The 27,929-nt window shown below is 45.6% G+C and overlaps 1 protein-coding gene across 2 annotated transcripts; it reads left to right on the top strand.

Moving 5' to 3' along the window:
- Positions 1 to 305: 305 nt before the first annotated feature.
- Positions 306 to 25,753, top strand: CEACAM20 (CEA cell adhesion molecule 20). Of its 2 annotated transcripts, XM_054463605.2 has the most exons (12): positions 306 to 521; positions 4,733 to 4,876; positions 5,742 to 6,017; positions 6,812 to 7,090; positions 8,965 to 9,243; positions 12,470 to 12,748; positions 16,419 to 16,536; positions 16,749 to 16,834; positions 17,624 to 17,685; positions 18,030 to 18,065; positions 18,547 to 18,672; positions 23,402 to 25,753. In XM_054463605.2, the coding sequence occupies exons 1-12, from the start codon at positions 470 to 472 to the stop codon at positions 23,453 to 23,455; spliced, it is 1,791 nt and encodes a 596-aa protein (XP_054319580.2). In that variant the 5' UTR covers positions 306 to 469; the 3' UTR covers positions 23,456 to 25,753. The 2 variants fall into 2 exon arrangements, with proteins under 2 accessions (XP_054319580.2, XP_054319581.2); XM_054463606.2 differs by lacking the exon at positions 18,030 to 18,065.
- The last annotated feature ends 2,176 nt before the right edge of the window (positions 25,754 to 27,929 follow it).

Genomic DNA, 27,929 nt, shown 5'->3' with positions numbered 1-27,929 from the left:
TGCCAGTCTGACTCCAGAGCTTTTGTTTATGACCAGGATCTACATCACAAGCATGATTCCAGCTCATTTAATATTTATTGGCTGCTTACAATGAACTTGGCACTGGGCCTGGTTATTAAGCTCTCGGGGACAAGGAGCTGGTCATTATTGTTTTTTATTATCATTGCTATTGACCATTGTAATCTCAGTTCCCGGTCTCCAGGGTTCCTGGACTTCCCGCTCTCTGTGCTGGGCAGGGAAGGAAAGTGAGCCCTGGGGGTGGAGGGCAGAGGTGGGGTCAAAGTTACTTCCCTGCCACCACCCCTGTCTGTCCTGGAAGCCGCAGTTACTGCAGTGTGTGTGAGTTTGTAGCAGGGTGGGAGAGGAGAGAAGGGAGGTGGAGGGGCTGCAGCTGGAGTGAGGACTGTATCTGTGTGTGCAAGCCGGGGCGACAGACGGCCTGGCAGACTGAAGTCAGGTGCCGGGACCCATGGGGCCTGCTGACTTATGGGGACACCACTGGATGGGAATCCTGCTCTCAGGTGAGTGCCCTGCTTCCTTCAGATGGGGGAGGAGGGAGGTTGTATGCATCTATTTGTCAGTGGTGTGTGTGTGTGTGTGTGTGTGTGTGTGTGCCTCGAGGAAAGAGAGATGGAGGCAGAGAAAAAAAAATAGAGACACAGAGACAGAGACAGAAATAAAGACAGATACAGATATAAAGATAGGGCCGGGCGTGGTGGCTCACATCTGTAATCCCAGCACTTTGGGAGGCCGAGGTGGGCGGATCACTTGAGGCCAGGAGTTCGAGACCAACCTGGCCAACATGGCAAACCCCCGTCTCTACTAAAAATACAAAAATTAGCTGGGTGTGGTGGCACACTCCTATAGTCCCAGCTATTTGGGAGGTTGAGGTAGGAGAATCACTTGAACCTTGAACTCGGAGGCGGAGGCTGCAGTGAGCTGAGATCACACCATAGCACTCTAGTTTGAGTGACACAGCCATACCCTGTCTCAAAAAAAAAAAAAAAAAAAAAAAGAAAGAAAGAAAGAAAGAAAAATAAATAAAGAGAAATACAGAAATAAAGATAGATACAAAAGAGATTGACAGAAGGAGACATAAACAGAGACCAGAGACAAAGAGAGAGACAAAGATATATGTATATTTGTCAGTGGTGTGTGTGTGTGTATATGTGTACACTTGAGGAAAGAGAGACAGAGGCAGAGAGAGAAACAGACACAGAGAGACAGAGACAGAAAAAAATACAGATGCAAGAGACTGACAGAAGGAGACATAAACAGAGACAACAGACAAGACAGAAAGACAAAGACGTGTGTTTGTGTGTCTGTGTACACAGAGAAAGAGAGAGAGAGAGAAAGATGGAGTCACAGCCACAGAACCAGAGACCCAGGGAGAAAGAGAGAGAGAGAAATACAGGGAGAAGAGATACACAGAGAGACAGAGACAAAGGGTGAAAAAATAACCTTAGAAATGATACCAGCGGGGGCCAGGCACAGTGGCTCACGCCTGTAATCCCAGCACTTTGGGGGACCGAGGCAGGTGGATCACACAGTCAGGAGTTCAAGACCAGCCTGGCCAAGATGGTGAAACCTCATCTCTGCTAAAAATACAAAAATTAGCTGGGTGTGGTGGGTGGGCACCTGTAATCCCAACTACTCGGGAGGCTGAGGCAGATAATTGCTTGAACCCGGGAGGCAGAAGTTGCAGTGAGCCGAGATTGTGCCATTACACTCCAGCCTGGGTGACAGAGTAAGACTCTGTCAAAAAAAAAAAAAAAAGAAAAGAAAAAAGAAAGAAAGAAAGAAAGAAAGGATACTAGTGGGGAAAACAGGGAAGGGCAGAAAGAGAGGGAGACAGAGGACAAAGAGACAGGGAGAGAACTGTGTAAAGACACAGCCAGAAATAGATTCAGAGACACGGGGAGAGAGTTGGAGTATCACAGAGATTCAGACAAGCAGATGAGAGACAGGTGGAGGGAGGCTGTGCCAGCCCTGAGCGGCCAGGTCCACGGATCAGGATGGGGATGGATGTGAAATTTCTGCCTAAAAGGCATCTGAGACAAAAGGCAGAGACTAGAATATTTTGAAGAAAAGGGTATTTTAGAAGTGAAGACATGATTTTGCAACAGGTCATGTGCGGAGGTGAGGGCTCAGCCCAGCCTTGCTGTGTGTCCCTGAGACCAGCTTCTCCTTCTCTGGGCCGGCGCTTCCTGGGTAACCCTGGAAGGGTGCAGGGGCTCTGTAGTCCTGGGAGGCTGAGAGTTATCAGCCGCATCCACAGTGAGTCTGTAAGCATTGCCTCTTCCTGGTGGGACAAAGGCAGGACCCTGTGAGAAGAAAGCTAGAGGGAAGGGGCCGCGGCAGGCTTTCCGCAGAGAGGCTTCCTGTCTCGGGCGGGTATGATGAGGCCCCATCAATGCTTTTGTGCACATCATTTCACTTATCCTTACGACAGCTAAGTGAGGCTGGAACTGTTACTACTTCCATTTTTCAAATGGGGAAACTGAGGCTCAGATAGGGAGCATCACTTGCCCAAATAAATGGCAAAGATGAGATTCAAACCCAGGTGGTCAGGCTCTGAGGCTGTGAGCCTAACCTCTAATAGAATTTGAGGCAAAGAAATCACAGACACAAGAACTCATCGTCAAGACCACTATCATCATCATCGTCGTTGCCATCACGGTGGCTGCATATCTCCTATGAACTGTGTTAAGCATGTCACATTTGATATCTCACTCAGACTTCACAACCACCAGATGAGCTGAGTTCTACTATTATCTCCATTTTTCAGTGGAAGAAACTGAGGCTCACAAAGAGAAAGTCCCTTACCCGTGATAGTAGGGCTAGTAAGTGACAGAGTTCATATTTGTTCCTAAGAGCTCGTGCCCTTATTCACTCACTGGGCAGGGAATGGGGCAGTGTTTGGGCCACATTTGGGCCCTTTTGAGAGGTGCAGAGGGTCTGTGTTAATCGAGCTCATGGGAAAGATGAGGTCAGTTGCATGTGAGCACAGCTGCTGGGGTTGGGCCCCAGCAAAGTCTCGTGTTTTTTGTTTTTTTTTTTTTTGAGACAAGGTCTAGCTCTGTCACCCAGGCTGGAGTGCAGTGGCACAATCTCGGCTCACGACAACCTCTGCCTCCTGGGTTCAAGAGATTCTTGTGCCTCAGCCTCCCAAGTAGCTGAGGTTACAGGTGCACGTCACCACACCCGGCTAATTTTTGTATTTTTTTGTAGAGACAGGGTTTCACCATGTTGACCAGGCTGGTCTTGAACTCTTGGCCTCAAGTGATCCACCCACCTCGGCCTTCCAAAGTGCTGGGATTACAAGCATGAGCCGCCGCGCCAGGTCCCATAGTCTCTTGCAGCCCCCGTAGTGGTGTGCGGAATGATCAAATGGAAAACTGGGAACTCATTTTTTTGTGTGTTTGTATTTTTTTTTTAAGACAGGATCTTGCTCTGTCACCCAGGCTGGAGTGCAATGGTGCAATCATAGCTCACTGCAGCCTCAAACTCCTGGGTTCAAGTGATCCTCCCATTTCAGACTGTAGCTGGGACTACAGATGTGGGCCAACACCCCCAGCTAATTTTAAAAATTTTGAGTAGAGACAGAGCTTCACTATGTTGCCCAGGCTGGTCTCAAATTCCTTAGCTCAAGTGATCCTCCCACTTCAGCCTCCCAAAGTCCTGAGATTACAGGCATGAGCCACCACACCCCGCTGAAAGCTGGAAACTTCTGCTATCTTGTTCTCCTTTCCTCCCCATGCAAGTGAAATCTTGCCTAGGGGCACATCGGAGGAGGTACCAAAAGTCAATATTTTTCACCAAGATCACAGTAGAAGTACCTGTTAATCAAGGGTTGGCTTGATTAACAACCCAACAACCCATTAGATGGCCAACCCTGTGTGGCCATCTCTGGGCTGACAGGAGGAATTACAGTGTTGAGAGCACAGTCTTCAGGGCATGGCAGGCCAAGTTCAAGTTTAGCTTCTGCCATTGACAGTACCGTCTTGGCGAGTGACATCACCTGAGCATCGGTTTTTCCACTATGTGGAATACAGGGACCATCATGTGTCTTCAGTAGAGGGCACATCATTGGATAGAACACAGTGACTATCAGGGGGCCCAGTCAAAGTTTGCCAATATTCATTACCACCCCCACAACAACCCTAGGAAGCAGGTGATAGTATGCCCATTTTACAGTTGAGGAGATTGAAGCTCAGAGAGGACAAAAACATGCTGCAGCTGGGCACAGTGGCTCATGCCTGTACTTCCAGCACTTTGGGAGGCCGAGGTGGGCGGATCATTTGAGGTCAGGAGTTCAAGACCAGCCTGGCCAACATGGCGAAACCCCGTCTCTACTAAAAATACAAAAATTAGCAGGGTGTGGTGGCCTGTGCCTGTAATCCAGCTACTTGGGAGGCTGAGGCTGGAGAAACCCTTGAACCCGGGAGGCGGTGATTGCAGTGAGCTAAGATTGCGCCACTGCATGCCAGCCTGGGTGACAGCCAGACTCTGCCTCAAAAAACAAAAACAAACACACACACACAAACAATAACCAAACAAACAAGAAAACATGCTGCAGGTCACATAGCTGTAAGTAACAAGTAGGACTCAGGTCTCTATGGGTGGAATGCCAGCTCTATGGCCTCAGAGCTCCCTGTGCTTCTGAAGACCCTAGCCGGGCACCCCCCAACACACCTCTCCCTCCCTGAATGCCTCCTCTCTCCCCTTCTAGCCTCGCTTTGGACCGTATGGAGTCCTCTAGCTGCAGCCCAGCTCACCCTCAATGCCAACCCACTTGACGTCACCCAAAGTGAGGATGTTGTTCTGCCTGTGTTTGGGACCCCCAGGACACCCCAGATTCATGGCAGATCCAGAGGTGGGGGCCAGAAAACAAGACGGTCATTCTGATCTCTGCCTCCATGGAGATCCCCCATCTGAGCCTCACGCCCAAAGTCCCCAGAGGACGAATCTGATTGGCTCAGCCAGGGTCCGGCAACAACTGGTCCAGTCAGCTGTGTCAGGGGTTGGGGTAAAGAGGGAGGGCTGTGGCTGTCATGGCTGGGGTGGGCAAAGTTGGCTAAAAAGTGGGTAGGGGGGCTGGGTGCAGTTCCTTACACCTGTCATTCCAGCACTTTGGGAGGTTGAGGTGGGTGGATTACTTGAGCCCAGGAGTTTGAGACCCACCTGGGCAACATAAGGGGACCCCATGTGTACAAAATAAAAATTCTCCAGGTTTGGTGGTGCACGCCTGTAGTCCCAGCTATTTGGGAAGCTGAGGTGGGAGGATCGCTTGAGCCCATGAGGTCAAGGTTGCAGTGAGCCGTGATTGAACCACTGCACTCCAGCCTGGGTGACAGAATGAAACCCTGTTTCAATAAAGAAAAAGGGTGGGTAGGAGGCCCTTGCTGGCACCCATGTCGTCAGCTTGATTGTCATTGCAGCTGACATTGATTGACTCCTTGTCAGGTCCCAGACCCTCTGCTTCACTTGCACAATCACTTTCAATGGGGCTTGGAGAGGGGAGGTAACTTGCCCAAGATGACACCTAGAATGAGCAGTAGATCCAGCATTCAAGCCCAGGCATCCAACTCCAGAGTGTCTTCTGGCAATTCCAATCTAGTCCTGTTTCTCTGGGTCCCTCTGTGACTATGTCTTGTTTGTTCTTCCTCTACCTGTGTCTCTGCCTTGTTTGTTCTTCCTCTACCTGTGTCTCTGCCTCTGTCTCCCTCGCTTGCTTTCAGAGCTGGCCAAGCCCTCCATTGCAGTCAGCCCAGGCACTGCCATAGAGCAGAAGGACATGGTGACCTTCTACTGCACCACCAAGGACGTCAACATTACCATCCACTGGGTTTCCAACAACCTCTCCGTTGTGTTCCATGAGCGCATGCAGCTGTCCAAGGATGGCAAGATCCTCACCATCCTCATTGTCCAGCGGGAGGACTCAGGGGCTTACCAATGTGAAGCTCGAGATGCCCTTCTGAGCCAGAGCAGCGACCCCATCTTCCTGGACGTGAAGTGTGAGTCCCTTTCCATTCTCTCAAACCCCTCACAGACACTCACTTCCTTAGTGCCTCGTTCGGTCTCACAGCTTGAAATACCATCCAGATGTGGACTTGTCTACCTTTGAACTTCAGACATATAACTGTTTGACATCTCTACTTGGATTCTACTGGAAACCTCCAACTTAATGTGTCTAAAATTGAGCTCCCAAACCTCAGACGTTTCATCCAAAACCTTGCCTGGATAGGGGTGAGCAAAGATCATTAGCTGGCTCACTTTATTCATTCATGTATTCATTCATTCATTCATTCATTTGAGACAAGATTTCGCTCTGCTGTCCAGGCTGGAGTGCAGTGGTGCAATCATAGCTCAATGCAGCCTCGACCTCCTGGGCTCAAGCGATTCTCCTGCCTCAGCCTCCCGAGTAGCTGGGACTACAGGCATGAGCCATTGCACCCGGCTAATTTGTAAATTTTTTGTAGAGATGGGATCTTGGTATGTTGCCCTGACTGGTTTTAAACTCCTTGCTCCAAGCAATCCTCTTGCCTCAGCCTCCCAAAGTGCTGGGATTACAGGTGTGAGCTACAATAACCGTTTAGATGGCATACTTTAGACATGTCTTTCAATCTTGCTTTACCCAGGGATAAGGCTGACATTTCATCTCCATCTGACTACTGTACCTCGTTTGCAATTGATCTAGCCTTTGAGTGGGGAGGAGGGAAATAAAGTATTTATTGATCCTTTAAAGACCTCCATAAGAGACCTGTTGCTGATGCTATTGTTACTGCTGTAATTGTTCCTGTCCTCTCAGATGGTCCTGATCCTGTTGAAATCAAATTGGAGTCTGGTGTTGCCAGTGGGGAGGTGGTTGAGGTGATGGAGGGCTCCAATGTGACCTTCTTGGCGGAAACAAAGTCTCACCCACCCTCTGCCTATACCTGGTTTCTCCTTGACTCCATTCTGTCTCACACCACGAGAACATTCACCATCCATGCTGTGTCCAGAGAACATGAGGGCCTGTACAGGTGCTTGGTGTCCAACAGTGCCACCCACCTGACTCAGCTGGGTACTCTGAAGGTCCAAGTCCTTGGTGAGTCTCCTTTCCCGGTTCCTCTCCTTCATTCTTCTGAGAGTCAGATGCTGGCCATGTCAGAAGGAACCAGGTGTTTTTAATCCGGGGCCTTTGGATACTGTGTGAGGGAGAAATCCCTGCATGATGTTGAGTTGCATGCAAAATATTTGCTCTATGTTCTAGAGGAAGGGTCCAGGATTGTCATCAGATTTTTGAAGGGATCTTGAACTCTGAAAAAAAACCTTAAGAGGCCAGGCACGGTGGCTCACGCCTGTAATCCCAGCACTTTGGGAGGCCGAAGCGGGCAGATCATGAGGGTAGGAGATTGAGACCACCTTGGCTAACACGGTGAAACCCCGTCACTACTGAAAATACAAAAAATTAGCCAGGTGTGGTGGTGGGCACCTGTAGTCCCAGGTACTCAGGAGGCTGAGGCAGGAGAATGGCGTGAACCTGGGAGGTGGAGTTTGCAGTGAGCTGAGATCACGCCACTGCACTCCAGCCTGGGCGACAGAGCAAGACTCCGTCTAAAAAAAAAAAAATCTCAAGAGCCAGTGAGCTACACCAATACCCCAGAGTCTGAGGAGGACCCAGGGGGATTTCCAATGCAGCAGGGCTCCGACTACAGGGAAGGCTGAGCACACTGGGTCCTTTGCCTGGCTTGGTACGTCCTGCACAAGACCCTGGTGGCTCTCTAGGGGTTGCCCATGATTTGATTCTCTGGAGGTGGAGGATTTAACTGTCTACATTTAAAAACACTAACACAACATTCACATACTCCATACACACACAGATAATATCCCCACATGCACAGCACACTCACGTGCATGTACAATACACACAGTAAACACAACTCATATATAATATGTACACAACCGTGCAATACCACAGACATACAACACACACTCACACAAAACATACACACATATAGCATGCACACAACAGAGGTGTACAACTCACTCTTCACAAAGTACATAACACATCAGACATACAACACATACACACGAACCCACAACACATACAAACCCATAGCACATACACACAAACCCACAGCACATACACACATACCCACAGCATATACATACAAACCCACAACACATATACACAAACTCACAACACACACACAAAATGCTCACATATACAACACACATGACATATGAAACACAGACATACATATCTCACATACAGCTACCCAACAAACAAGATCACATATACATGACACACTCACATAAAATATATATACACCTAATATGCACTAATGGACACACACAACACATATCATTGACATTCAGCACCCACTAAACATTACAACCATTCAACATTGCAGACACTCAAGATGCACAACATGGAAAACACCACATACCATACAGTCAACACCCTCACCACATATATACAACAGACACACAATGCACACACAAAATGCATACACATACCACATGCAGCACATACTCAGAGCATATGCACACATCACACAACACAAACACATAACACAATACCACAGACACAGAACACACATTCATATACAACAAATATATACACATAGCATATACTCACAAAGTGTATGTGTACCACACACATACTTCATATTCAACACATACACCCAACACACACAAGAGACACAAAACACTTACCACACACTCTCCATACACACAAAACTCATTGCATATTCACATAATAATCACACGACACACATTCATTCACAAAAGACATACATGTATCCCGCACACCAGCATTATGCAAATCATATACACATATACACCACCTAGAACACACACACACACACACACACACACACACACACACACTCTCCTGGAAAAACTTGTGGGCCCCACAAGGGCAGGAGATGGGGGAAATCTCCCTGAACCTGACTGTGTATCTCCACGTGTTTCCAGAAACACTGACCACGCCTCAAGTCGTGCCTTCAAGTGTGAACCTTGTGGAGAATGCTAGGTCCGTGGACCTGACCTGCCAAACTGTGAATCAGAGTGTGAATGTCCAGTGGTTCGTGAGTGGCCAGCCCCTCCTGCCCAGTGAGCACCTGCAGCTGTCAGCTGACAACAGGACCCTCATCATTCACGGCCTCCAGCGGAATGACACGGGGCCCTATGCCTGTGAGGTCTGGAACTGGGGCAGCTGGGCCCGGAGTGAGCCCCTTAAGCTGACCATCAACTGTGAGTCACCCAGGGCCTGGACCTTCCCCTTCTCCCTACTTCCCTCCTTCTCTTTAAATTCTTCCTTCTAGTCATTCATGCTATGATTATTGAGCTCCTGCTCTGTGTCAGGCATGAATCTGGGCACTGGACAAGGCCAAGTGCCTGCCCTCAGGGGGCTTATGTTCTAGTGGAGAAGCCAGACCATAAACAGAGAAGCAGGTGATAAGGCTTAGGGACACCACCAGATTTAGGCTTTCACAGGGTCTCACTGGCCTTTGTCTACAGGGAGGCAAACATAGAAGCTGGGGAGAGGGGGAGTGAGAGAAGGAGTTGTATTTGTCCGGATCCTTGGAGAAGCAGACCCCAAGGTGGGATTAACAGGATTATTCATGCAAGGGTTTTATTAGGGGAAATGCTCCTGTGAGGATAACTAGGGAAGCAGCTGCAGGGAGGCTGGGAAAGCCATCAGACTGAGAGACTGAGATGCAAGTGTGACCCCGAGTAAGAGGGAAAGGGACAGAGACTTGAATGGAAGCACCTGGATAACCATGCACTTGAAGGAACACTCATGAAGGCTGTTGGGACCTTCCATGTCTCCCAGGAAAGGGCCTGCCTTAGTTTCCTGGATGCATTCAGGGACTGGCAGGGTGCAGCCTGTGGAAAGGCTGGGAGTAGATTTGGGGGCACAGCAATTGGGCCCTTGGTCAATTACATTTCTGCCGTTGGAGGTCTTTGAAGAGCTTCTCCTGGTGGCCACAATTGCGCAGCAAGAGATGATAGGGCTGGACCAGAACGGCAACTGTCGGGTGTTGAGAAATGGTTGCACTGTGGATGTGTTTTGAATATGCTGCTGACTGATAATAGGTGAAAGAGAAAGAAAGGAGTCAAGAATGACTCTAAGGTTTATTGCCTGAGCCACCGAAAGAATGTAGAAGTCACGAACCAAGATGGAGAAGATTGGGGGAGAAGAGGTTTCTGCAGGGAGAGAAAGGAGGGGTGCACTTTTGCACATGCGAAGTAGTAGGGAACATAGAGGTAGGGGTTAAGTACATGTCTTTGCTCCTCTTTACACTTCTCTGTTGCTGTCTCCTCTTTCCTTTTCAATTCAGTCATTAAACCAAAAATATATGTTTTGTGCTCTCTCTGTGCTAAGCAACATGTTGGGCATTTGATACTTGCCATGATTTTCAGCTTTCACGGCCTGCTGGGGATGGGGAGGTCACTAAGCAGGCAGATAAAACACAGCATGATAAATGGGACCTCGGGGGACAAAGGGAGGGTATGGGGAGCCCAAAGGAAGCCTCCATTTGGGGGATGTTGCAAAGAGTTATCATGAACGAGGATATCCACTGTGAGAGCTGAAGGATGAGTAGGAGTAGGCTGGTTAGAGCAGAGTCAGGGAAGAGCATTCCAGATAGAGGGAAGAGAGTGTGCGATGGCTTTGAGGCAAGAGAGAGTGTAACAAGGATGGAATCTCTGAGTGGGATTTAATTCCTAAATGAGAGCAAGAGGTATGGAAAGGTGGGGCTGGAAGGGGTCTGTAAGAATCAAATTGTAAATGGCCTCATCCGCCATAGGCTTTGTCCCAAGGGCACTGGGGAGCCACAGAGGGTTCTGAACACAGGAGGGACAGTGACAGTTTAGTACTTAGGAAGATTTCTCTGGCTGCTGTGTGGAGGATGAGACTGGGATGGGAGACCAGGAGGGGCTGGGATACAGATGAGGGATCCAAGTGGCAATGGGGTCAGGATGGGGAGAAATGAACAGGTTCAAATGATGTTTAGGAGGGAGCAGAGTCGGGGTATTCCTCCCCTCCTAGAATGTCTTGATTAGCAACCTTTTGCATCCTTTCCAGTATTTTACATTAATTTAAATAAAGTATAACTCTTAAACTCTTTTAGATTTTTTTTAAAAATAGAGACAGGGTCTTACTATGTTGCCTAGGCTGGTCTTGAACCCCTGAACTCAAGTGATCTCCCTGCCTCAGCCTCCCAAAGTGCTGGGATTACAGGCATGAGCCTCGGCACCAGGCCTAAACTCTTTTAATTTATATGAGAAATCCAACAACTACTTTCATTTGTTTCCTTCTTATATGTGGTGGAAGAGAAAAGTGACAATGATCCCCTCTGACATCACAAAGAAAATTTGCACGTGTTTATACCATTAAGAATACACAGTACTAGAAGTTAGGGATTATATACACAGGACGCAGCCACAATTTCCCTCCTTTCCTTCCCTTCCTTCCTTCCTTCCTTCCTTCTTTCCTTCCTTCCTTCCTTCTTTTCTTCCTTCCTTCCTTTCTCTCTCTCCTTCCTTCCTTCCTTCTTTCTTTCTTTTTTCTTTCTTTCTTTCTCTTTCTCTCTCTCTCTCTCTCTTTCTTTCTTTCTTTCTTTCTTTCTTTTTTGAGTCTCACTCTATCACCTAGGACGGAGTGCAGTGGTGCAATCTTGCTTCACTGCAACTTCGGCCTCCCAGGTTCAAGTGATCCTTAGCCACTTGAGTAGCTGCAATTACAGGCATGTGCTACCACATCCAGCTAGTTTTTATTTTTATTTTTCAGTAGAGACATGATTCGCCACACTGGTCAGGCTGGTTTTGAACTCCTGGTCTCAGGTATTCCACTCACATCCACCTACCTCAGCTTCCCAGAGTGCTGGGATTACAGGTGTGAGCCACTGCACTTGGCCTAGCAACAATTTCTGATGCCTGGGTGACCTAAAACACTTCTTTGAATTAACTTTTACAAAGGCAGTTTTTTTTCTTTTTTTTTTTGAGATGGAATCTTGCTCTGTTGCCCAGGCTGGAGTGCAGTGGCATGATCTTGGCTCACTGCAGCTTCCACTACCCAGGTTCAAGCAATTCTGTAGCCTCAGCCTCCTGAGTAGCTGGGACTACAGGTGTGTGCCACCACGCCCGGTTAATTTTTTGTATTTTTAGTAGATATGGGGTTTCACCATGTTAGCCAGAATGGTCTCAATCTCCTGACCTCGTGATCTGCCTGTCTCGGCCTCCCAAATTGCTGGGATTAATTACAGGCATGAGCCACTGTGCCTGGCCCTTGTTTTTGTTTTGATCTCCCCCACCCCCAGTGTTGTGGACCACACTCTGCTTGTCAGAGAGCTGAGGAGGAAAAGGGAGCGTGTTCTGTTTATTTCACTGAAATTCCAAGGTGAAAGTGAATGGGGCAGAATGGGATGACTCACTGATGGGGCCCAGGGTGCATCACGTTTGGCTTTACACACAGATGGTCCTGACCAAGTGAACATCACTAGGGAGTCGGCATCTCAGATGATCAGCACCATCGAGGCAGAGCTCAACTCCAGCCTGACCTTGCAGTGTTGGGCCGAGTCCAAGCCAAGCGCTGAGTATCGCTGGACTCTTGAACACTCCACCGGGGAGCACCTGGGCGAGCAGCTGATCATCAGGGCTCTGACCTGGGAACACGACGGGATCTACAACTGCACAGCCTCCAACTCTGTCACTGGCCTGGCCCGTTCCGCTTCAGTCCTGATCAAGGTGGTAGGTGAGTCTCTCAGGGTTGCCTTCTCCTAGGACCCGAGGGGCCTTTCCTGATGCTGGTCCCACCTACCTAGTCTACCCCTACTGAGGGCTGGAGTGTGGCAGTCTTCACATTGCCTGAGCAGGTTCTCAGTCCACAGCTGTTGAATCCCAACCTCTAATACTCAGGGAAACGTAGAACCTGTACTTCCTGCTGTGTTCCCTGGAAAACTCTCCAAGCTGTTCTGAGCCTCAGTTTGTTTGCCTATAAATTGGGTTTGTGATGTGTATTAGTCCATTTTCATGCTGCTGATAAAGACATGCCCAAGACTGGGTAATTTATAAAGAAAAAGAGGTTTAATGGACTCACAGTTCCACGTGGCTAGGGAGGCCTCACAATCATGGTGGAAGGCGAAAGGCATGTCTTACATGGTGGCAGACAAGAGAGAATGAGAACCAAGCAAAAGGGGAAACCCTTTATAAAACCGTCAGATCTCGTGAGACTTATTCACTACCATGAGAACAGTATGGGGGAAACCACCCCCATGATTCAATTATCTCCCACCAGGTCCCTCCCACAACACTTGGGAATTATGGGAGCTACAATTCAAGATGAGATTTGGGTGGGGACACAGCCAAATCATATCTGATGCCTATCTTTCAGAGCTGCTTAGAAGGACAATGAGTCAGAGATATACCCAGTGAGGGAAGGAGTGAGCTATATGGGGAATCGGAAATGATGTTAATAACAACTGGACATGACTGGCAGGGAGTCCCCGTATCTCTGTCTTTAGTTCTTGAGAAGGCCACAGTGTCACTGTTCACCGGGATTCACATCCTTCTCCAATGCTTGTTAGCTGTGTGACCTTGGGCAAGTTACTTATCCTCTCTGGGCCTCTGATTTATTATCTGTAAAACATAATAATTCTGCCTATTTCTTAGGGTTTTTGAAGATTGTTAACATTTGTAAAGTTCTTAGGGCAGTGCTTGGCATATTGCGTTTGTTAAACAAATAAAATTATTCCTTTTTTTGTGTGTGTAGCATGATCATGGGTCACTGAAGCCTCAACCTCCCACACTCAAGCTATCCTCCTACCTCAGCATCCTGAGAAGCTGGGACTACAGGTGTGCACCACCACAGCTAGCTAATTATTTATTTTTTTTTTTGTAGAGACGGGGCCTCCCTATGTTGCATAGGCTGGTCACAGACTCCTGGGCTCAAGTGATCGTCCTGCTTTGGCCTTCCAAAGTGCTGAGATTACAGGCTTGAGCCACCAAGCTCAGCCTAAAATTATTATTTATTGAGCCTGTGCCACATGTCTGAATCCAACTTTCCCATATATAATATCAGCAAACACTTTTTGGGTACTCTCTGTCAGCCAGTTTTGAGGTGAGCCTGTTGGTTTCTTCATTGTACAGGAAGGGAAACTGAGACCTATAGACTCAAATCCTGTCATTGGGGTTTGAAACCAGGCTGGCCTCCTCAAGTTGTTCACTAAGCATAGGACACCATTAATAAAACTTCCAAATTACCTCATTTAATCTTCAGAACAATCTTGTGATCTTATTAAGACCATTTGATGGATGGAGCAACAGGCTCAGGGAAGGAAGCAGTGAGTTCAGTTGATGCTCACGGGGATATTGTAGGATTTAAATGAGATCATGTATGAAGGTCTCTTGGTGCTTAGAGCTTGCTAGATAGCAGCTTCTATCATCATCATCATCATCATCATCATCATCATCATCACCATTTGTCAAACATCTGGTATGTATCAGGCACTGTGCTGGTAGTTTTATACAAGATCTCATTAATCCCTTCAAAAGTCTATAGAGGCCGGGCACAGTGGCTCAAGTCTGTAATCCCAGCACTTTGGGAGGTTGAGGCAGGTGGATCACATATGGTCAGGAGTTGAAGACCAGCCGGGGCAACATGGTGAAACCCAATCTCTACTAAAAATACAAAAATTAGCCGGGCGTGGTGGTGGGTACCTGTAATCACACTACTCGGGAGGCTGAGACAGGAGAATCACTTGGGAGGCAGCGAGGTTGCAGTGGTTGCAGAGGAGGGAGAGGTTGCAGTGAGCCAAGATCGTGCCACTGCACTCCCGCCTGGCCTTAAATTAAAAAATTTTAGAATGTAAAAAAATTTTTAAAAAGTCTATAGAGTTTGGAATTCTTATCCTTGCTTGACATATAAAGAAATGGAGATGCGGCCAGGCATGGTGGCTCATGCCTGTAATCTGAGCAGTTTGAGAGGTCGAGGCAGGTGGATCACCTGAGGTCAGAAGTTTGAGACCAGCCTGGCCAACAAGGCGAAACCCCATCTCTACTAAAAATACACACACACACGCACACAAATTAGCCAGGCATGGCAGTGCACACCTGCAATTCCAGCTACTTGGGAGGGTGAAGCCGAAGAATTGCTTGAACCAGGAAGGCGGAGGTTGCAGTGAGCTGAGATCACACCATTGCACTCCAGCCTGGGCAACAGAGCGAGACTCCATCTCAAAAAAAAAAAAAAAAAAATGGAGACGCAGAGAATGAAACTAAGAATCCCTGAAGCACCCCGGGAAGTTCCCTCCTGCCCCTCCAAAGCAGAGCTCCTTCCTCACCCTCCTGATCCTTGTAGCTGTGTTCTTAACTCAGTGGCTCGATTCCAACCTTTTGAGAGAGGTTCAGGCAGAAGTGAGATGGGCAATCGGCAGGCCAATATTAATGAAAACAATTGCCATTTATTAATCACCTAGTATGTGCCAGGTGTTAACATTCATGATTTCATCTCATCTTTGCAAACATCCTGTGCTATTTACAGATGAAGAAATGAGACTCAGAAATGAATTCACTTGTCCAGGGTTACACGGCCCCAGTGAGTCAAGGGGCTCTAAGTGAAAGCCGGGTTTCTGGTTGCCAAAGCTCTTTTCTCTGGTCTGTGCCTCTTTTCTGGGAGGAATGAAAGGCAAAGCCATATTTGATCCATTATCCTAACTGACATTGTCATCATGGCCAACATTTACTGATCACTTTCCATGGTTCCAAACAAACACTATATATATAGAAAATGAATACATATATGTTTAATCCTTCCAGAAGCCCTATAAACCCTATTGTTCCCATTTTACAAAAGAGACAACTGAAGCCTAGAGAGGTTAAGTAGCATGCGCAAAGTCACACTGCTGAAATTTGGACCCAGAAACTGGATGTTTTAGTTTAGAAATGATGCTGTTAATACCACAGACTGAGGTCAGGTGCAGTGGCTCACACCTGTAATCCCAGCACTTTGGGAGGCTGAGGTGGGCGGATCACTTGAGGTCAGGAGGTCTAGACCAGCCTGGCCAACATGGTGAAACACCCCCTCTCTACCAAAGAATACAAAAAATTAGCCTGCATGGTGGCAGGTACTTGTAGTCCCAGCTACTAGGGGAGGCTGAGGTGGGAGGATCACTTGAACCTGGAGGTTGCAGTGAGCTGAGGTCACGCCACTCCACTCCAGTCTGGGTGACAGAGCAAGACCCTGTCTGAAAAAAAGAAAAAAAAGCAAAACCGAAAACCAAAAACCACAATCTGATACCTCCCAACGACTGGAAAACAAGTGCTTACAAAATGTCAGTAGAGAAAAAGCTGCAAGCTTGGGAACGGGCTGGGAGCAGGGATGAGGGTGTGTCAAGCCTGGGTCCTGATTCTGTCTCCTTGCCCAGGTCCCCAGTCCTCCTCCCTGTCCTCAGGGGCCATCGCTGGTATTGTCATCGGGATCCTGGCTGTCATTGCTGTGGCCTCAGAACTGGGCTATTTTCTCTACATCAGAAATGCCAGACGGTAATACAGGGATACAGGGAGGGGGATGGGGATGTGGCCAGCAGGGGGCGCTTGCCGGGCGTGTTGCTGACCATGGTGCTGAGTCTTGTCTGGCACCTGGGGAATTCAGAGGGTTGTGGGCATTGTTCAAGAATGGACATGGGATATGGGCAGAACCTGTGGAGATGGGCAAGGACTAGAGGCACAGAATAATGAGGGTTTTGGGGTTTCAGGCCCTCAAGGAAAACAACAGAGGACCCCAGTCATGAGACCTCACAACCCATCCCGAGGGAGGAGCACCCCACAGAGCCCAGTTCCGGTAAGTGACTCTATGGTGGCTGATGCCTGGGGCAGGGGTGAGGGCTGGGGAAGAGGCTGGTGCTGGGGGCTCCCAGCTTTGCCACCAGGTCACTGTATGATCAGGGCAAGCCCTGTCCACTCTGAGCCTCTGTGTTCCCATCTGGAATTTGGATGAGATTGGAGTCAAGCCCTCTGATGGGTTCTGCCTGTTTCGACAGTCCCAGCAAAAGCAGGACAACATGCTGGAATTATCTCCTTTCTCAATCTCAGAAAACTTTGTTAACTGATTGTTGTAGACAGAATAAATCAATCACAACACTCCTTCCTGCTGAATCCAAATCCAGCCTCATAACATATCTCAATAGAGTGCCTCAAGTGCCCTCTACTGATGGGTTAGAGTTAACCAAAGACAAAATGAAACGTATTTGCCATCTCTGGGTCTGGGATTCTGGAAGGATAGGCCTTTTGATATGGAAGGCTTTCTAGAAACTGTCCAATCCAGCCCCATTTTACAGAGACAAAAACCAAGGCCATTAGGGATAAAGGGCTAAATCCAGGCTACAGAGGACCCAGTGTCAAAACTGGGCTAGAATTTAGATTTCTCCCCTCATCTGTGTCACCAAACAGCCTTACCTAACCCAGAACTTGATTTCCAGGACATTCCTGGTCAAGCTCACTGGAAATATGACAGGGAGTCCTGGGAAGGATTTCTGCACTTCCTTCCTGGGGCCAGGGGTCCTGGAAAAACAGCCCCTTGCCCCATATCTCTTTCAAACTCCAGCTCCTGACTGAGATTCACTTTTTTTAGAAAGCCTGAGTCCTGAGTATTGCAATATATCCCAGCTCCAGGGACGGATCAGAGTCGAACTGGTGAGTGATACTGCAGAGGGGACCCTCCTTGATCCCCTGACCAGGCTGCTATAGTCTTACTTCTGAGGGTGGGGGTTCGCATGATCTTTTGAGAAAACCCAGTGCCAGGTTAAGTCTCTCTGCATCTCCTCCTCTGACTTCTCTGAGGATCTCAAGACCCTCCCGGGTTTTTTCATCTCTTCTCCTCATCTTCTTATTCTTTGACATGACAATTCCTAGCTTTGAGCCTTCTGGGAATCAGAAGCGCTATAACTGCCTCTGAGGCCAAAGCTATTTCTGAGAATCTCTTGGGGTAGCCCCTATTCCAAGCCCTATGACCTCTCTGCAACTTTGTTTTTCCCCAGATGCGACCACCAGACCTTCCAGAGGAGACCTATGAGGTACATTGGCCCTGCTGGGTTTGGTTAAAGAATCTATGGAGGAAAGACAATCTGAGAATTTTACATGTGATAAGCCTGAGAGATCATCTTGTCTAAACCTTTCATGGCACATCACAGGGCCAGGGATGGGACGAGAGTAGCCTAAGGCCTCACAGAGAGCTGGATCAGATGCCAAGACCCTGGATCCTCTTTAGTTCCTTCCACCTCCAGGGCTTGGAATTGGATTGCCAATGAGGTGGTACTGGACCAGCACATGCTGGGGTGAAAAGGAGGCTGGGAGTAGAGGTTGCAGATCCAGCAGGAAAAAGGAGAGTTCTGGGCCAGGGCAAGGGCCTGGGTTCTAACCCTGCTTCCACCTCTGATTCTCTGCAAGAACCTGAACAGATTCCTTCCACTCTCTGGGTCCCTGAAGAGTGTAAGTTAGTACATTCCTGGCAATCTCCGTCTGCGGGTCCCGCCTAATTTCTCTGCTTACTTGCAGACGAAGCTGCCTTCAGCAAGCCCTGGAGGCAATTCTTTCAGCCCCTGGAAGCCACCACCCAAACCTCTGATGCCCCCACTCAGATTGCTCTCCACTGTGCCAAAAAACATGGAGTCAATCTATGAGGTATGTTTATGCCACACTGAGTCTTTGGACAGGTGGAAATCTGTCACCAATCTGCTTTTCCTTCCCTACTAAAGAGTCTGTAGGATGAACTATGAAGAAAAATTTCCCTTTAAAAATCTTCTCAATTCCATCCTATCCATTTCCATCTTGTCATTTTCTAGTTAGTTTTACTTCATTCCTTTCCAATGCACTCCGTTTTATTGCATTCCATGTTTCACTCCAACCATTTCCTTTCTATCCATTTAGCTTTATTCATTTTCTGTATTTCTACATCACTTCACTCTGCCATTTTCTTTCCATCCCATTGGGTTTTATTTCCTTCCACTCTATTTCCCCCCATCCCAGCTCTTCCCATTCACTCTACTCTATTCCATGCCTTTTCTTTTCTTTCTTCTCTTTCTTTCTTTCTCTTTCCTTCCTTCCTTCCTTCTTTCTTTTTTTTTTTTTTTTTTTTTTTGAGACAGGGTCTTGCTCCATCGCCCAGACTGGAGTGCAGTGACTCAATCTCTGATGACTGCAACCTCCGCCTCCCAGGTTCAAGGGATTCTCCCACTTCAGCTTCCCGAGTAGCTAGGACTGCAGGCATGAGCCATCACACCCAGCAAATTTTTGTATTTTTTGGTAGAGACGGGATTTCACCATGTTGGCCAGGCTGGTCTTGAACTCCTGACCTCAATTGATCTGCCCGCCTCGGCCTCCCAAAGTGCTGAGATTACAGGAATGAGCCACCCTGCCTGGCTCATTCTATGCCTTTTCATTCCATTCCACTCAGCTCTGTTTGATCCCTTTACACTCCTTTCCATCTCTTTCTTATTTCATTCCTTTTCATTCTTTTCCTTTCCATTACATTTTATTCATTTTTATTTTTTCTTTTAATTCATTTCAATTCATTTATTTTACATTCCATTACACTCTGGTTTATTCCAGCCCACTCAATTCCCATCCCACGACTTTATTTCATTTCCATTCTTATTCTTCCCATCCCATTTCAGTCTTCTTATTTCCATCCATATATTTAATCCATTTCACCCGCTCTATTTCCTATCTCTTCATTCCTTCCTAGTCAATGTCCCTATTTACATTCATTTCCATTTGATTGGTTTTCATTTCATTCCACTGCATTCCAGTTCTTATTCTTTATATTTCTTTTCCATTCACTTTTTCTTTTTTCCCATTCCTTTCTTTCTTTTCCATTGACTTTCTCTTCTCCGTCCCCTCCCGTTTCATTCAATTCCATTTTACTGTTTTCCATTCCTCTCCCTCTGTTCTCTTCAATTCCTTTCCCTTTTCATTTCTCTCCAATCCACCCCACCCTATTCTATTCCATTCCATTCTACTCCATGTTTTCTCACTTCATCCTCTCCCTTCATGCCCTTTATGGCGCTTCATTCCCTTGTCTTTATTACTTTCCTTTTCAAGCTTTCCATTTAATTCCTTCTTTTCAAGTCATTCCATTCCACTCCTTTTCATTTCATTTAAGTTCTTTCCATTTTTTTTCCAGTCCTTTGCATTTCCTGCTCTTCATACCATTGATTTCAGTTTCATTTCATTATTTTATATTCCATGGCATTCCATTTCCCCCCTTTTCTGTTTTTTTTAATTTTGTTGCTTTATTTTTATTCTTTAATGTTATACTTTCCTTCTACTATATTACTTTTCTCTCATTTCCTCTCCATTTCTCTCCCCTCATTACCTTATTTTATTGCTCTCTTTTCTGCTCCATTTTATTTTACTTTCTTTCTTTCCATTACAATTTTCCTTTTCATTTAATTTCTTTCATTTGCACTTCTTTGGACATCATGCCATTTTATTTCACTCCATTCTCTGCCTTTAATTTTTATTATATTCCTTTCTGTCCTATTCAGTTTCCCTCCATTTCATTTATGCCTTTGCCATCTCTTTCAGTTACGTTCCTAAACAGTCTATTCCTTTTCATTCATTTCCTTTTCTTTCCAATCTTTCATTTCATTCACGATATTTACTTCCCCACATTTTTCTCATGGGAGATTTGAAGCAGTTTTTCCCATGGAAGATTTGAAGCAGTTTATATACAACACTACAAAAAGGTGTTAAATTAGAAATAGAAATTACAATCAGAAAAAATATTTTTAACAATAGCAAGAAGTCAATATATGGGTAAAAAGTAAAAATATATACTGGGCCTACATGATATCTGCCACTATATCTCTTATGTGTCTCTAAGCTTCCTGGTAACAATAACACAGAGAGGTATGATTAGTTACATCATTCAAAAAGAAGAAAACTGGGCCAGGCGTGGTGGCTCACGCCTGTAATCCCAGCACTTTGGGAAGTGGAGGCGAGCAGATCACTTGAGGTCAGGAGTTCGAGACCAGCCTGGCCAACATGGTGAAACCCTGTCTCTACTGAAAATACAAAAATTAGCTGGGCATGGTGGCAGGCACCTGTAATCCCAGCTACTTGGGAGGCTGAGGCAGGAGAATCACTTGAACCTGGGAGGCGGAGGTTGCAGTGAGCTGAGGTCCAGCTACTGCACTCCAGCCTGGGCAACGGAACAAGACCTTGTCTCAGAAAGAAAAAAATAAAAAAGAAGAAAACTATTAGTTAATCCAGGCATAAACAAAATTCCAATAACAAGTTTAGAGCAGTCAAGTGATGGCTCCATAGTTCTAAGGACTAGTAGAATTACTTTAGAGAATGCAAGTGATCTCAACCCTGTCATCAGGACAGCCAGATTACTCCAATTCCAAGAATGGACTTCAGATTCTATATTCTGAACAAGCCAGTGACCAGTCAGTTTATCCAGAGGAGGAAAAAGAGAGAGGCCAGAACAGGGGTTCAAATCCATGTCCCACTGACGGGGTTTTATTGGGTTTGGAAAAGAGAAAGTTTAGGGACAGAGAACTCCAATATTTTAGTGTCTCACAGGCTTCAAATAGAGGGATAAGTGTGTTTCTTGTTGTTCCAGAGGGCACATAAATTACCATGGAGGATAGGTAAAAGAGGGGTAGATTTTAGCCTAACAGACAGATGAACTATTCTTGAAAAATGTGAATATCCTATATACCTTTTTATTTTTTTCAGACAAGGTATTGCTCTTTCGCCCAGGTTGTGTGCAGTAGTGCGATCATGGCCAACTGCAGCCTCAGATTCCTGGGCTCAAGTGATCATCCTACCTTCGCCTCCCAGAGTGTTGGGATTACAGACGCGAGCCACTGCACCTGGCTGAATGTTTCATATATTAATATCTTAGTCAAGAATTTTTAATGTTAAGAAAGTTAAACCCTTTGAATATAGTTCAAATGGGGATTGATTGAGAGAACACTGAGAAATATCAGATAACTCAATTTCAGAAATTACTCTTGGGCCTCTTGGCGACTCGAATGCTATCAAGAAGCTGTTTCTCTCTTATTTTACAGTTTCTCATTTTCAATAATCTATGAATTCATCTCATTCTTCTCAATCCAGATTGAATTTCTATGAAGGCTCCTGGTCATTGCTTCTCTATAACTTCAGAGTATATATAACAACATCTTCTGCTGCCCTTTAAGCGTTTCTAGGTTCAGATTCTCCACAGAAGAACCAGATTGGTTCAGGCCAGGTATGGATCATGTTTAGGTTTGTCAGCTCTCTAATCAGCTTTGAACTGGTAAAAACTTAGCCACCTAAGTCCCTCTCTTCACCAGTGTCTGTGTAGGGGAGCCATGTTTGTTTCCCATTATTAGTCGGGCAAAAGGTCTTCCCAGAAATCCCACCTAGTAAGCTTCCTCTTATATCTCATTAGCCAGAATAAGGTCATATGGTGCTCCTTGTAGCAACAGAGGCTGAGAAAGTGGTACATTAACATTCCCAGTGTCTTCAATAGAAGCAAGCAAGGGAGGTGGTGTGGGGAAGAAGGTTAGGTCAGTCAACTCAGTGTCTGCTACATTCTGGAGGGATTAGAAGGAGCAAGCCATGCAAACAGTATGGAAGGAAACATTCCAACTTGAGAAGCATCAGTAAAAAAGGCCCTGAAGTGGGTGTAGAGTTATCAGTTGCTGTATAATGAATTACCACAGACTTGGCAGCTTAAAACAAAATGAATTCATTATCTCACAGTTTCTGTGGGTCAGGAGTTCAGGCATTGCTTAGTTAGCTCTTCTGCAAGGCTGTATAATCAAGGTGCCAGTCAAAGCCCAGGTCTCAGCTGAGGCTCAGCTGGGGATAGATCCACTTCCAAGCTCATGTGGTCATTGGCAGCATTCAGTTCCTTGCAGGCTGTCATAATGAGGGCCTCAGTTTCTTACTGTCAGCTGGAGGTCATCCTCAGTTCTTTGCCATGTGGCCCTCTCCACAGGCAGCTCACAACATTGCATCTTGCTTCTTCAAGCCAAGACAGAAGTCATAATATTATGTAACAGAATCACATACATGCAATCACGTATATCTTGCCACCTTTGCCATATTCTATTGGTTAGATGCAAGTCACAGGTCTTGCCCTCAAGGGGAGGAGATTACATAAAGGAATGAATACCAGGAGGCAGGGATTATGGGGACCACTTTAGAGTCTGTTTACCACAGTGGGGAAGTACATGGGCCATTCTAGGAACAGAGATGTGCCAGTGTTACTAAAGTGTGATGAGAATGGAGGAAGATTTTTGGAATTTCCAAAGAAAGGAAAGTTCCAGGCTGTTCGGGCCTCAGACTACAGTGAGTAGACTGGGAGGGTCCACCTAGCAAATTGAGCTCACATTTTCTCTTTGTTTAACAGGAGCTTGTGAATCCAGAGCCCAACACTTACATCCAAATCAACCCCTCGGTCTAACGGAAGCAGAGATCTTTTCTCCAGGAGTCCTAGAGAAACCATGCTTGATCATATATTTAATGACATTTATTAAGTGCATATTATAAGCCAGTCATTCTCTGTCATCTCTGTAGACCTTGTGATGTTCTACTGCAATGGGTTGGTCAGGCCCTGGCTCCCACAGAATCTTAGATTTTGACTCATATTTTTTTTCAAAGCAATAGTAACGGTAAAAATGACAGCCCATGGATGTAGAGTTAGAGGGCCAAGGTTTGAGACTGAACAGCTTAGGATATCATAGTTGCAGGCTGAGGATGAGCAAACACTGTTGGTGGACTCCAGAGAGAAGAGTGAATCTGAGTCAGCCAGAGAGGAGCAGGGGACAAAGGCAGGTGTCAGAGAAGAAGTGGCTTTTCAAATCATGATAGAAGATAAGGAACAAGGAGCTCTTAAGAAATTAAGAGCTCTTAATAAAAGGAGAAAACACATAGTGAAGTGAGGGATTGAGGCTCCTGAGGAGAGGTAGGCATGAAATGCTTAGAATCCTGAGAATTGCAGGGGTGGAGAGAGTCAGAATGAGACTTGCTGAAGGTAAAGAGAGTGAGGAGACAAGGATCTCTCCATGGTTTCTTGCCAGGGCAACTGGATGATTGGCAGGTCATTTTCTGAGCAACTTTGGGATAAGGAGAGAAATAAAGAATTTGCTTCATGTCAAGAATTTAGACATGTCAAGAATCAGTTGGAGAATCAAGTAGGCAATTGTTCATAAAAATCTAGACAGATCATGGCTGGAGATATACATTTGAGAGTTGTCAGTGGGACTTAAAGTTATGGGGCTGGATGAGCTCCTCTGTCTGGGGGGTCCCCAAGACCACCTCATGCTCAAAGATTTTCTAGAGGAATTCATAGGACCCAATTGTTATACTCATGGTTATAGTTTATTACAGCAAAAGGATGGAGAATAAAATTAGCAAAGGGAAAAGGTGCATGGGGTGAAGTCTGGAGGATACCCTGCACCAGCTTCCAAGTGTTCTCTTTAAGTGGAGTCACATGGTGTATTAGTCTGCTTTCTTTTGCCTATAACAGAATATCTACATCTGGGCAATTTATTTTAAAAAGGAAATTTATTTCTTACAGTTATGGAGGCTTAGAAGTCTAAGGTCAAGGGGTTGCATCTGGTGAGAGCCTTCTTGCTGGTGGGGACTCTCTGTAGAGTCCTGAAGCGGTGCAGGCAATCACATGCCAAGGGGACTGAGTGTGGTAACATGTTAGCTCATGTTTCTCCTTCTTTTCTTATGAAGCTACCAGTTCCACTCCCATGATAACCCGTTAATCCATTAGTCCAGGAATGGATTAATCCATTCATGAAGGCAAAGCCCTCATGAGTCAGTCACCTCTTAAAAACCCCCACCTCTCAATATTGCCACACTGGGGATTAAGTTTCAACATGAGTTTTGGAGGAGACAAATATCCAAACCACAGCACATGGGAAATCCCCCAGCAATGATGTGTGACAATGTGTGTGAGGCATTGCCATCGAGGGAAGCTCACCTAAACCTGGGTGTCCATGGTTTTTATAAAGGGTCATTCACTGAAGCTCCAGACTCCTAGAAGGAAAGCAGGTGTTCCTCCATAAATTACATTGTTAGTATAAACCATCTGGACAAACTGGTACAGTACGGCTCAAGGCCTCAGGCAAACAAAAGCACTCTTACCAGATAGAACATTATGAGAGCTCAGTTCCCAGAGCTGCCCAAAGGCTAGTCAGGAAAACAGGACCTTCTTGGGAACTTACAGAGTTTGAGCAATAGGCCTGTTATGTCAACCCCAAGCAGAGTGGATGAAGACAAGGCAAGGGACAGGCTGACAGCTGATTCCTGGGTTCCTCCGATGTTTACAGGAGAGATCAAGCAAAGGAGACAAAAAAGGACTGTTAACACAGGCGGGAAACCAACACTGAAAACTCTCGGAAATGAAGAAAGAGTTTTCAGAATGGGTTGTTGCTATCCTTGGAGCTGAATGGCTATCATGATGATGATAACGTTAATTCAGATTTTAAAAATTAATCATTAGATGTGATACAAGAGACCGGAATTAGGATCTTAAGGGTTGCACTCAGTAGTACCAGAAACACCACCCTATTTGAACCCTGGGAACTTTCCTCTTCCCTGCCAACAAATGTCCCCCTCCCCCTGACATCCTAGAGACAGATCGTGCCCTTCTACCCTCTCGTGATTCTTACTTTTGTTTTCTAGTATTTCTAGTAAATGGATTCATAATCTTCTTGCTCTTCACTGTATCTTGAGCCCTTACCCAATTCATGGCCAATAAACAGAATCTTAATATAAACTTTGGTCTCAGCTCTTCCCGATAGTTGACAGATAAATCTCTAGATTAGATGGGCATCTTTCTAGAATGTTCCTGAGTGGTAACTCTTTTTTAAAATTTTTTATTTATTTATTCATTTATTTATTTTGACAAAGGGTCTGGCTCTGTCACTGAGGCTGGAGTGTAGTGGCGTAATCTTGGTCACTGCAACCTCCGCCTCCTGGGCTCAAGCAATCCTTCCTGCCTCAGCCTCCTGAGTAGCTGGGACTACAGCTTGTGCCATAAGGCCCAGCTAATTTTTTTATTTTTTGTAGAGACGGGGTTTCGCCATGTTGCCCAGGCTGATCTCACACTCCTGGGCTCAAGTGATCCTCCTGCTCCGGCTTCCCAAAGTGCGGGGATTACAGGAGTGAGCCACTGCGCCCAGCAGTGGTAACTCTTCTAAAGTCCCTGTAATATTCAGGTTAAGTCAGGATTTATAGGTTCCTGGAAGTAAACATTACCACCTTGTTCATTGTGAAAGAAAATAAAAAAGACTAAACAAAAGACAGATAAACAAAGTCAGTTTTACATTATATAGTACTAACGCTTTATTTTCTGAACTTTTTTTTTTTTTTGAGATGGAGTCTCACTCTGTTGCCCAGGATGGAGTGCAGCGGCGTGATCTTGGTTCATTGCAGCCTCCGCCTCCCAGGTTCAAGTGATTCTTCTGTCTCAGACTCCTGAGTAGCTGGGATTACAGGCGTGCATCACCACGCCTGTCTAATTTTTGTATTTTTTAAGTTGACACAGGGTTTTGCCATGTTGGCCAGACTGGTCTCGAACCCTTGACCTCATGATTCTCGTGATTGGCCCGCCTTAGCCTCCCAAAGTACTGGGATTACAGGTGTGAGCCACTGCGCCTGGCCTATTTTCTGAATATCTTAAACAATTAGCAGAAAAATAAATCAAGTGAAAACAGGAAGATGAGCTAACACTCAAAATATCCCATTCTGATTTTGTCATATTTATATTTGCAGATCAATATGCAAGATTTTACATCTTTACAACACAGCTAGCAACACGGCATTTCTATTTGTCCATTTTCTCTCTCAGTAAGGTTTTGAGGGTTTCCTCAGATGACTTGTATCTATCTTACTAAATTTATTTATAAGGCTTTTTTTTTTTGCTTTTTTGTGAATACATATGAAGTTTTTCTGTCTTGTTTGCAAACTTAGTATTGCTTGCATGTAGAGGAAAGATACTGATGTGTAGACAAGGGGCAACATAATGTAAAAGTTAAGAGCATGGACTCTAGAGTTCAACTTCTTGGTCTCAAATGCACAACACAGGTGGAAATACAGATGAAACAAGACTGAGTGAAAATATTTAAGTTGGATGACATAGGTCATGGGGGGGTCATTAATTGAGTCCCTACTTTTGTTTTGAAATTTACAAAATAAAAGTTTAAAAAAATAAGCTACTTACTTCAATTTAGAAACCAATGTCACATTTAACCCTCAAACTTCAGAGATATGTCCATTAAAAGAACACCAACAAGAATGCCTCTTTTAGTAATACTTTTTTGGAAATGGTAGCCAATATAATCCAACATGAAAGAGAATGTCTAATTTAAAATACTGGTAAGGAAAAGATGAAATTGTAGATAACAGTCTCAACAGGAAAGCCAAGAGAGTCAACTGGAGTATTATAAGAATTAATAACATTGCAGTAGCTTAACCAGATACAAAATAAGTCTTTTTTAAAAGATCAACCACAATAACCAATAATAAGAAACTTTGGGGATAGAGACTACATTTCAAATAGTAATAATTCATTGTTGTTAAAGGTCAGAATTTACGTGAAGAAAACTACAGGAGTGCTTTGACAACCATTTGAAAAACTAAAAAATTATGTATTTTCATACAGCAGGGCTCCAATTTTCAGCTACCTCCCTGGTAGGATGAAAATTAACACAACTACCTCATAGGGTGATTGGGCTTGGTAATGAAATATTAAAGTGTTTAATACAGAGACAGCAACCTTTATTTAGTCAACTAATATTTATTGAGCATCTATTATGTGCCAGGTCTCTTTTTTTTTTTTTAGGTGTTGTGGATGCAGCAGTGATCAACATCGATACAAATGCTTTTCCTTATGGAATTGACATCATAGTGGTAGGTCAGAC

The sequence above is a fragment of the Pongo pygmaeus genome, chromosome 20 (genome assembly GCF_028885625.2).
Source record: "Pongo pygmaeus isolate AG05252 chromosome 20, NHGRI_mPonPyg2-v2.0_pri, whole genome shotgun sequence".
Classification (NCBI taxonomy): domain Eukaryota; kingdom Metazoa; phylum Chordata; class Mammalia; order Primates; family Hominidae; genus Pongo; species Pongo pygmaeus.
The sequence above is the reverse complement of the archived record's forward strand: the minus strand, read 5'-3'. Positions and strand labels throughout refer to the sequence as shown.

Excerpts from the sequence above, each read along its gene's own strand:
- CEACAM20 (XM_054463605.2), top strand. The coding sequence starts at position 470 with ATGGGGCCTGCTGACTTATGGGGACACCACTGGATGGGAATCCTGCTC. Across the intron at positions 522-4,732 it reads GATGGGAATCCTGCTCTCAG|CCTCGCTTTGGACCGTATGG; the intron begins GTGAGTGCCCTG and ends CTCCCCTTCTAG. Across the intron at positions 18,066-18,546 it reads TTCCAGAGGAGACCTATGAG|ACGAAGCTGCCTTCAGCAAG; the intron begins GTACATTGGCCC and ends GCTTACTTGCAG.